General features: G+C 52.3%; 2 protein-coding genes across 2 annotated transcripts in view; both read left to right on the top strand.

Annotated features, from left to right (window-relative positions):
- Noc3 (Nucleolar complex protein 3) overlaps positions 1-1,751 on the top strand; it is a 15,762-nt gene extending 14,011 nt beyond the window's left edge. The window contains 4 exon segments of the mRNA XM_037226625.1: positions 57-61; positions 405-533; positions 1,084-1,181; positions 1,459-1,751. Coding sequence (XP_037082520.1) covers positions 57-61; positions 405-533; positions 1,084-1,181; positions 1,459-1,669 — 443 coding nt within the window. The 3' untranslated portion in view covers positions 1,670-1,751.
- A 5,841-nt stretch (positions 1,752-7,592) lies between these two features.
- Positions 7,593-10,218, top strand: LOC119103654 (ATP-dependent RNA helicase DRS1). Its single transcript, XM_037227268.1, has 2 exons — positions 7,593-7,763; positions 9,408-10,218. Exons 1-2 carry the CDS (start codon positions 7,706-7,708, stop codon positions 9,884-9,886), a joined length of 537 nt encoding a protein of 178 aa, XP_037083163.1. The 5' UTR covers positions 7,593-7,705; the 3' UTR covers positions 9,887-10,218.
- The last annotated feature ends 1,098 nt before the right edge of the window (positions 10,219-11,316 follow it).

Below are 11,316 nucleotides of genomic sequence, written 5' to 3'. Positions count from 1 at the left end.
TAGGCTCGGGCACCGCCCAGAAGTCTTGTGAGGGTACGCCTGTCCGGTGTTCGCAGTGTCGGCGGGAGGGGCGCTGTTTGTGGTTTCCCTATCCGTTGTTCTCCGTGGTCTTCGTGTTCGCGTGTCCATTACATCCGTATTCTCAACCACATCTGGGCAGATGACTGACACTCTACAAGGGTACAATTTTGACACTTTTGCTGCCAAGCCCACTAGCGGAAGCCTCTCGCTCCCGCACGGCAGACTAAATTAGAGTTGAGCAGTGTTCCACGGCGCAGAGCATCTTACAGTCTGCACTGCAATCGACAGCTGCCGGCTGGCGGGGGAGCCGAGCGTGCGCGAGCGGTGGTGCGCTCAGCGGTGGAGCGCGGCCTGACGTGCCCCCCCCCCCCCCCCCCGGCCAGGTGCACTCCAGCACGGGCCGCCTGCTGGACACGGAGTCGGTGGCGAGCGGCCTCTACCGGCCGGACGTGGATGACCCAGAGTACTGTGGCGCCGGCAACACTCTCCTCTACGAGCTCACGCTGCTACGGGTGGGTGCCCGCCGCACGCGGGGGTCAGGCGGCGGGTGGCGGGGGCGGGGGCGGGGGCGGGGGGGGGACTTGTGGTAAGTGACGTGCACAGGGAGCTGAAGTGCTGTGTGTTGTATGTGCTTTTCGTTTTTGTCAGCTTTTTCGTTGCTATTCATTTGCGAGGTTGGAACTTTGGCGTTTAAAGATAGGACCGCGATGTAATGCCGTTACTTTCCATGTTTTTAGTATCCCAGAACAGCTTTTTGGTCGTTCGGTTTTCGTTGAGATCAAAAGTTTGTGGAAGAATTGCAATGGAGATGGTGTGGATCTACGAAAAAGATGATGTACCTATCAGTGTAAAACTTTGTATATGCTGCAGTGTCATGCCCGTCCTGAAGTACGTCTTAACCCGAAAATATTGTTTCGATGTTCCCAATGTTATATGAGCTCATGCCAGAGTAAGCCATGCCACTGGGTGTGGCTGCGCCGCGGCATACGGCGCGGTTCGTGCCCCCCGCCTGACGGCGGAGCGACGCCGGGGGCGGCGAGCTGAGTTTAGGTCTGTCCTCAGCGGAGCTACCACCAGCCGGTGCGGACGCTGGCCGCCCACGTCATGCTCGGCTGTCCTGTCCAGGGTGACTTCGCCCTGTCGGTGACGCTGCGGCAACAGTGAGTCGGTCCTGCCCGGCCAGCTGCCCGCGCCGCCGCCACCGCCGCCCAGTGCATGGGGTCGTGTGCACGTGTTGTGGGGGAGCTGGGGCTGCCGAGCGTCGGGGGGCGCCGCAGCGTGTCTGAGACGTCGTGGCTGCTGGCGCCTGTGGGGCCGCGGGGTCGCATCGTAGCTTCACTGCGGGATCGGTTTGAACATGTGTATTTCGTCGTTGGTGTCGGTCAGGGAGTGACGTCTGTGTCAACGGCTGTCGACGGCTGTGCGTTTCCGTCGCAGATCGGCGACGGAGGTGCTGGACACGTACGACACGAAGGAGATGCGGTTCACGCCGGCCGTCACGCCGCCTTCGATTGTCAAGAAGCGGACCAAGAAGACGAAGCAGCAGCGGGACGCCGAGTCCGGGTGGCTGGTGTCGCAGCTGGAGGCGGCGGAGACGGTGGTGCTGGACACGAGGCTAGACTTCGCCAAACACCTACTGGCCAGCTGACTCCGGCGGCGGCGCGCGTGGGGTGTACCCGATGTGGGGTATGATGGCAACTGTCATTTTCGGAATACAGTATGGGACGAGACACGCCTTTCGAGCGTAGCTGTTCTGTGGATGGGCATGTCGCCGCATAAAACGAGCGTGCGGCGACATGCTTGTTTTAGCGGACCGATGATGGTTCCAGTCAGGCGAGACGGCTCACGTCAACGAGTTCAGTCATGACGTGGAGTTAACGGTCTTCAGTGTTCCAGGAGGTACTGGTTAAACGACGCATCGTTAAACAGCGGCGTAATTGACGGTACTCAATATTCTGGGGTGCACTCGTCCTTCACAGTGCAGAGCTCAAGCTTATCCCTCCCGAGGATGAGCGCAGCTCGAAATATTGAGTGCCTTCAATGTAGTTGTTACGCACCATATCGTCGTTTGATTAGTACCTCATGGTACTTTTATGTTCGTTAACTCAATATGACAACTTTGAACAGACAACGCCGAAGAACGAGTAGCTGAATGTCTTTCCTATATCCAGTTCAAGTCAGTTAACACCGCGTCCCCAGGAGCTGCTGCATTGCATTGCGTGAGCTCTGCGGGGCAGTCGGCTGGCGGTTGGTACTTTGCTGCAGACCTCGAGTTTCGGGTGCGGTCAAAAGCCATCACCGACCCTTTCTCGGTCGCTGTGTGCTTGCAGCGACCGTGGCTGGGCATCCCTGGGCGGCGCACCATTCTGCGGAGGTGCTTCAGCCTCTCCATTCTCAGGTGCTAGTCTGGTTCATGTCATCCACTTGAAATGCCTTGAACGGTGGACGAGACATTGTGAACTGACATTCTGTGTATCGTTTCCTCGCTATTGCGACGTTCAGGCAGACGATAGCGCGAAAGGAGCCCTCGGCAGTATCGTAGGCGCGCTGTTGGTGTCCGGAAGGTAGTCACGTGACCAACCGTCGGCGATTTCAAACCAACAGAGCAGGTGGAGCCTCGATCACGAAGTCTCAGGCCGCCGATGGCGTTTGCCTGCTGCGCGAGTCGTCGCTGTCTGCTGCACATGCTTCTGTCTGGCTACTGAAGTGCAGGTCTTCTAAATGGACATGAAGTACCATTCATGAGGACTTGTGGCTCCTCCATTGTCACGCGCTGTACAGCCCTTCGGAAGGCGGTAACCCGTGCTGCCTAGCCAGCGGAGTATCCGGCGGCAGCGGCACGACAGCAGAGGCCCGATGACCGACGTTTCCAAGCGGGACTTAATGCCTGGTGACACCCAAGACCGTGATATCTATGTACTCTTTGATTTCATGCTTGTTATATGGGACTATGCAGGAGCAGCCGGCCGGCTAGATTGAAGTCATGTCAATCGTCGAAGGATTATTGTAAGTGGGTAGCGTAATAACTGACATTTTAGACATTTCTCGGCATGCTTTGTAGAAATGGGTTCGGCATCAACCAGAGTGCTTGCTAAGCACTGTTGAGAAGTCCTCTCCCCGAAGAAAGCATTTCCAATTTATGATTTGTTTTTGCTGGAAGTCCCTCGCGTGTGGTCATGAAACGGGCGATCCGCATCAGACTGACCCTCCTGGTCTGCTGCCGTTTCACCATCGGTGACGAAACCGCAAAAATATCGATGTGTTGAAATGCAGGGATGAAGCGCTTATCGACGGCGAGAAACTGTGCGAGAGCCTTCGTCGTACTCATGCATAAAGGTCTTGACAAGCTGCACGCCCTGGTGGAGGTCGCCGATAAAAACATCAAACAGCGCTCGGCCCATTTTTTGGAACCCTGAATAATGCCGCGAGTGATGTCCGTCCAGAGTCTTGCAGAGGACGGGGCTGTCTGCGAGCGGTGGTTGGCCGAACGACTGCAGTGTTGGTGTGGACATTGTTTTTTCATAATGATCCTCCTGAACAAAGGGCGTCGTCGTCGGTGACGAACCTATCAACGGGCTGTCGCAAGAGCGGCGCATTGTAAAATAGCAGGCGGTGCCCTGTCACAAGCTGAAAGTAGGCACTTTAAGGTCAGAGCCCAATACCTATTCAAGAATATAGAGGGTCCGATTGAAAGCATTCTGCTTCCCAGCTACTGCGCTTGATGCATGTTGCTTGGGCAGGGGATTCCCACCACTGCCGCTGCTATGGCCAACATTGATTATCATACCTCGTGGGCCGGAAACCTAGCACATAATGCAATGAGCCTCCTGGGGCACGGGTGACGGAACGTAGATGATTCCCAGAACTAGTGCGGTTTTCGGGACAGTATCGACACGTATTCCTCGATGTCCGTACTATGGTGTCGTTTCCCCGAAGCGGCTCCTGCACTGCCGTAACAGTTCACGTATCGGCACCACCGGCCAAGCCGTGCGTGCGATGGTCGATACCGGGGCGCTGGTCAGCGAGCGATGGTTCGCTGTGTTTCCCTCCAGTGAGGTTGCCTCGAACCAGGGCACGCTGGGAATGGGACGATGCGAACTCCACCAAAGCGCCGCTGTGAAAAGTCCGTGTCTGATGCTTGAGTACAGGTGAGGCGGGGCATTTGGCCATGGATAGCTGTTCTGCGAGCGTTTGTCGAGCCGGCAAGCAAACGGTGCAAACGATCCCCCTGTATTCCACCTACCCGTCATTGCTGAGCATGGCCCTGTTGTTTACCGGGTAGTGACGCCCTCACCACATGGAACATGTCGCACCTGCACACCGGACTAGCTCAGCGGCGTTTCGAAAGCCGTTCCGCCGCCGCACAGCCGCCTTACACCGGCATGTCAGTGGGACGGGGCGTGAACCATAGCTAGTTCGAGTTTGGCCGCTCGCTATGCCGTCAACCCCCTCCGCGTCAATGTCAACCATCAAGCACCAGTGTATCTCGCCCGTCCAGCCTACCGGCACCAACAACTTTACGCACTAATCCGGGCAGTTAGCACGAATTTTACTTTAGCTCTCGTCTTTCGTTTCAGTATTAGCCTGATTTGTATCGTGGCGACATGATTAGCCTTCGTTACCACACCGTCCAACAGTCAGTTTATTATGTATATTTCATGCCGCGTACCACGAGCACCAAGTGACAAAAACACGCGATTGACATGGTCATTTGCTACGATACATCACGACCGACACTGTTCTCCACACTCACCTGATTTCAGCACATCTCAGCAGACTGCTTGCTTTTGAGCGCTTCGTGCGCTTCCCATGACACTCACCAGGCGTCGCCCTCCTCTTCTTCTCGCCGCCGACTGTGGCATCCAGCACTCGGAGCATGTCGTTCAGGCGGCTCTCCTCGCGCTGCAGCACTTGGCGCAGGTGCTCAGTGCTGACGGCGGCGCGCCGTGCGCGACGAGCCTGTCGGCGGCGACGGCGGCGCGAGCCTTCCACGACGCTCAGGCTTGCCGGTGCGCCGGTCATCTCGCGCAGCAGGAAGCTGATCTTGTTCTGGTATCGCGCCAGGTCGGCCGCCACGCGCTCCTTCTCCTTGAGCACGGCGCGCATGACCAGGTTGAGGCCCTTCTGGATCTGCAGCGTCTGCTGAATCAGGTCCTTGCCAGCGCCGCCGGCGGCCGCCAGCTGGTCGAGCGACGCAGCGTCGGGCGACGACGCGTCGGCGGCTGCGGAGGCGGGCAGGGCGCTGGCGCCGCTGGCGATGGCCGGCGCTGACTCAGACAGCGCCTGCGCCGCCGCCGCGTTCTCGGCGTCCACGATCTGCTTGGTGGCGCTCTTGGAGGCAGCGCCGATGGCCGAAGCCACCGACTTCATGGCGTTGCTGGCTGCCTGGCTTGTCACGTCCATGTTGAGCTTTGCCGCAGTCGAGGCCGCCTTGGCGGCGTTCTGGGCCTCGCTGGTGGCCAACACGGCGGCGGCCTTTTTCACCTTCTTCAGAGCGCGGTGCAGGGACTTGCTGGTGGCCTTGTCGTCGTCGTCATCATCGTCGTCATCGTCGTCTGATGACACAGCTCTCTTTCGCCTCTTGGAGTTTCCCCGACTCCGCATGAAGGCGATGTACTTGTTCTCGACTTCGTTAACAATGTTTTCGATCCCCAGCCGCTATGGCCTCTTCGGCCCACCGGACGAGGTCTGGAGACAAATCGTCCGACAGCTCTTCCAAGATCTCGTGCTTGCTTTCCTTCAAAACCGTAACGTCTTTGCTCTGCGTCCCGATGTTTTCAATGTCTATGTCCTCAGGGTCTCTTTGCACGGTCTTAACGACCACTACGGGCTGCTGCGCCTTGACCACTTCGATCTCGGCAGGCGGAGCCGGTGGTTCGACCTCTTCTATCACCTCGTCGGAAATGACTTGAACAGGTTCAACATCGATTACCTGTGCAGACTTGACTTGAGCTGGCTTGATGGCGCCCACCTCTTCGGAGGACGAGGAAACCGGCTTAACATCGATAATCTCTCCACTGTCTGTTTCTTTAGATTCTACGTCTATCACTTCCTCAGGCACAGGCAGGCTTTCCTCTTCTTCGCTCACAACTGTGTCGACAACGCTATTTCCGTCCACCTTTCTCGCCTTACCCTCTACTACCAAATCAGTTACCCACTTTTTCTTTCCAAGAGGATCAGTCTTATCTTTCTTTTCCTTAACGTCCACAACAACCCGTGATGGTTTCTGATCCAGCTTTTGCGTTAAGACCGTCTTTTCCTTTCCTTTGCTGTTGGTGACAACCAATGGTATTTTCTCAACTGTGACGGGAAGTTGCATTTTTGTGTTGGGAGTGTGGGATATGATCACTGCATCCGGCTTTTTCAATTCATTTTCCAAGCTTGCTTGAATGACAGACGGACTTTCTGCGTCGTCTACTGTCACACTGGTCTGGTTGTCAGTTTGTTCGTCAACGTCTTCAATTACCACCAAATCTCTTTCATCGACTCGTTTGTCTGCGCTTGTAGCAGCAGAAGCTTCATTCTTTTCGTTCGAGTTTGTCGGATGATTGTTTTCTGGGCTTATTTTTATTACGGTCGACGTCTTCATTCCCATAGGCTGATCTTTCTGTGGGCGGCATGGTGACACCGGATGAACTAAAGCTTTGGTGAAGCAAATGCCATGAATGCTACAAGACGCACGAGGCACATGCTGTTCCGGCGGTGGAAGACATGTATGTCGCACGGGTACTGAAAAAGCATTTGCGCTGCGTTTCACCCAACAAAAAGAGATTCTGTCTTGAAACTTTATGAACGCTTAACAAGTCACATTGGGGAATCCTCAAGTGTCTATCCCCAAATATCTCACCTGAGAGTCGCCGCCGCGTTTTGCATTGTGACGAATTCCTTTTGCATTCAGAGAAGTGCTGGCGCTGATTCGCTGGTCCTCGTCAGGATAACTGTGAGAAATGAAGCGCAGTATAGCATACCCTAGATTTACGCTGTTTTTGCGTAGTAAATGACGACCAGCTATGATCTAAACAACCTTGATGGCCCTGTTCAAGCTTTCGGCAATCCTTCGCGACATTATCCAAATCTTACGAATAATTGGAAGTAACAAGTCATCATATGGCATGAAGTCCGTGCTATCTATTGTGCCATTTTTATAAACCAACGAAATGTCTCCGCACCTTTCGACTTTTGGAGAAACAGCGCACCCAGAAAACGCAAATCACCACAAGCTTGTAGGTACTCACGCATCGCTGTCATAATCCTGCCCACCGACGATGACAACACAATAAATTGCAATCACAATTATGGACGAGGTTATCGTTGCTGAGGTAATAAATTGGGTAAACATTACATTGTGGTAGAATTCCGGCATCCAAATGAAACTACATGGTTATCTCGGAATGTTTAAATAGGTCGAATGTTTCATGCTCTGGAGTACCCGTTCGAGAATATTAATGTAAACAATGACCGAGGCGTTGAAAACTGGAGTTCATAAAATGAAATTACGTCTCGTGCTCTTGGCACGAGAATCTTTCAATTGATAATTCCCTATCCATTTTTATTGACGTGATTTTCCCAACCAGTGTCGGAGATAAGCCTGTTGCGGTCTCATAGCTTTTAACAAGGTTGACAATGTAAATAACATATGACGAAAGTTTTCTTTAAAGTGCACCTTACATGAGGAGTGATTAGGATGAAGAAATTTCTACTGGCCACGTCTGTGATCTGCGTAATATCCCTCGTCACAGCAGGTGAGACAGTGCTTATGCTGAGGGATTCATGCATCGATTTATTCGTTATATGATAGACTCTATGAGACTTCGAGGGGCGCATGAAGCACTTGCACTCTCAGACTTGGAAAAGTGTTGCATCGGGGTATCTCAGACTGCAGGGCTGTTCATGGAGATCTGAACCCGGTCAGAGCAACGCTTCGTAGCTTATAGCCCTGTTTTTCTGGTGGGGTCACATCGCGTGAGTGCCTTCGAAGGTATCTAACTCGGTGAGAAAGCTATCCGGATTAGGATCATAAATCGAAACCTTGGCAAGCAACGCTTAAGCCAGATTTTCTAAGGTAAATTCGAATGATGAGGCGTGATCAAAACCTTCAAGGAATCGGTCGTATCTTTTTTGAACGGCTGTACGATTAGTCGCTCTGAACGGATGCGTCGGAATGGTGCTTACATCAGCCGATATGATTGCCTTATTAGTGTCCACAGTCCTAGGCTGGGACTGAGTACACTTAAGCCTAGTGCTTCTGTTTTTTCAGCATTCACGCGTCGTTCATCCTAATCCGTTTGCCTATTTTGAGCGCCATCTGATCATTCGTTGCATCGCCCGAACTCTCATGTACACAGCCATGTCTCGCTTGTTTATTGAAAGTGTCGTTTTAACATTATTTTAGCTTTCCTAAAGAAAGCAAGAGTTTTTACACGTCTGCAGTAATACTAACCAGGTTGGAGCTATTTTCGTGCGCGCTCCAGGCGAAGGGGCGATGGACACCTTTCGTCATTTCCGGCATAATTGAGTTCTAGCCAGGAAACTAAAACGAGTGGATCGCCTGCCAGCTGAGGGATCCAGCTACGTTCAGCTATGCTCAGTGACGTTTTAGATGTAGTCCACCGTACCACTTACGAACATGAAGCAGACGAGATTATGATGCCGAGGCAAACCACGAGGCTCCTCCATGTGATTACTCAGAGAACCGTGTCCCGAGTTAGCTTGTGTGTAAAGTGGTGGTATGTAATCAATTCCTGGTTAGAAATCGCTGTCATCAATCATTGATCTCGTTTGAACTGGAAAATGTTCATGGTGTATCCGAAGTGATATGTGGGATGGGGATTTTAAGTAGATAGCCATTGGTATCCATCGTACGCATTTATTTTTTTTCCAAACAAGAAAACAAACCATGTTGTGTGAACTTAAGAAACGGCATGATAGTCAGTAACCCGACATCACTTTGACCGTTTGTTGTTTGCAAAACGAGTGTAAGGAATGTAACAAATACTGGTTTTGACGGCGCTGTCATTAAGAGTTTTTTATGATCCCAGGAAGGCTACTTAAAGATCCTTGAACTTAGTGAAGGTTACAATTCCTTATGTTGCATGGGTGTACAAGTCAACCAGCGTGCTTACGTCACATTTGTTTTCCACTCTCACTTTGATGACATGTGGACTGACCAGATAATTTCCTCAAGTTGTCACTTTATGATAGCGGAGGTAATTATGGGCGCGAAGTAAAGTTATCGGGAATGAAACGGTGTGGAGGAGCAGTGCCCTAGATTTCATAGGTCGGGCTACGTGCAAGCTAAGGGAAAGCTCCACATCCCACCGCTTCATTTTCAAGCATTTTTCAGAAAATGTCACGGAGGGATGTGTGAGATTTCCCTTTTCTTGCAGGTGAGGTGGACGTTGTATCGGTCGATGATGAAGGTGACGGCTCAGAGGAGGTGGTTACCAAGGAAGAGAAGATTATCGAAACGGTTCCTGCAGCACCACCGGCACCCCCGCCGTCCGCAGCGATTGAGCGGATTGACGTGGAGAAGGTGGACGTTACTGGACCAGATCTGGTAAAGTTGACGAGGAGAATCGAGGACGCGCTTAATGCTGTGATGGCTAAAGTTGTTCAGCGAAAGAAGGAAATTGCCTCCGAACTCAAGAGGTTTGAAACGGGCATCATGAATATTCTACGTCTCCTTGGATCAGCGCAAGGGGGAGCTGGGAAGCGAAGAAAGCGCGATGCGAGGCAGGGAAGAGAAACAGACATCATCATTGATGACGACGACGACGACGAAGATGATGATGACGACGATGATGACGACGATGATGATGACGATGACGATGACGATGATGATGACGATGATGACGAAGATAAGTGATCGTAGCCACGTTGCAGTGTTTGCGTCGGTTAAACTTGAATCCGCGTACAAGAAAACCACACACTGCGTGCCCTCGTTTCGAAGTTGAACAGGGGTCCTGGTGGACTGAGGGTTAAGCGATAGATGAAGGGGTGTGTGGTCTCGCATCATATTGTTCAAGAAGCCTGTTGTATGTTGACGTTTTGTGGCATGCTAAGAAACTGCCCAGATCAGCGAGTACGTGCTGAACTACCCTGCAAGTTAGGCGATGTGAGCTGATTGAACCCTATTATGGCTAGATGTGTGATCCATTTGGATAGTGTGATCTCATAAATAAAGACGAGTATTTGAATGCTATGGTGTTGCCACGCTTTTTAGTGTCTTGGCTTTTTTGAAGCATTTGAGCTCTGTTTAACCTTAGACATTTGCTATGCTGTCATGCCAATGATGTGAAAGTTGGAGAGTGTTGTAGAAATAGCTTAAGGATCATAGGCCTTGCGGGACATAGCAAATCCTAGAGTGAATCACCTGGGCGAAAATCTTACTTCATATATTTAGGTTCAATCTAGAGTTGTCTTCCCGCCTGTCAGTTAAGTAGTGCTGGATAACCTGTTTTCCTGCAGTGCAACTCCTCGGTCGGTTACACGTTGCACGCTGACGATTGCGATGGCAGGTGTCAGGGGCACAGGCAAGCCCGTGCCCTTGACGCAACGCTCTACCGAGGCTTCGCCACGCCGCATCGGCTGGAAGCAGCCATTCCGTTCTGTGGATAATGTGATGGCGACGGCCGTTTGTTCTGTAGTGATACGGTATTTGCATTTCCCTGCAGCAGCTGCTCGCTGGGAGCACTGGCAAACACTGGTGCTCTGCTTGCGACTCGCAGTTTTAATGAAGGCTGAGATGGATATCGAATACCACACAGCCTGTGCAAAAAGGCTAGGGGTAAAAACAGAGCACCTTCGGCCTTTGGCGTCGTCTCTTCCGGTGCTGTGAAGATTCGGTGCTTTCTCTGTTCTCACATGTGAATATGGTACTCAAGGTGGGTGCGCATCAATTATATTATGGCGCAGCCTAATTTCTCTTGCACACCAAGCGAACCAGCGTCACAAATTCATGCAAATGTCAGCAGGAGGCGGTGAGAAGACTCCCAAGACTACTTATCCAGCGCTTGCTTGTTAAATACGTACCGGTGCGAATTGAGGATATTAGCTCAATTATTTGAATTATGAAGAGATAATGCGTAGACTTCTGAGCACCGTTGTTAGCTGCCCAAGCTGATCTTAAACTGGCCTTTCATCACGTGTTTTCAAGGGAGGAACGCAATGCGTGTCATCGCGCACCCTTTTATGGAACGATGGAGCGCCAGCCACTGCGGTGGCTACATCAACGTCCGGGGGCCATGTCACAACCCGGGTTTCGAGCATCCCATCTCCACAATTCTCAGCCAAAGG

Source organism: Pollicipes pollicipes, unplaced genomic scaffold (assembly GCF_011947565.3).
Source record: "Pollicipes pollicipes isolate AB1234 unplaced genomic scaffold, Ppol_2.1 Scaffold_5724;HRSCAF=6776_pilon_pilon_pilon, whole genome shotgun sequence".
NCBI classification, from domain to species: Eukaryota; Metazoa; Arthropoda; class Thecostraca; order Pollicipedomorpha; family Pollicipedidae; genus Pollicipes; species Pollicipes pollicipes.
The sequence above is the reverse complement of the archived record's forward strand: the minus strand, read 5'-3'. Positions and strand labels throughout refer to the sequence as shown.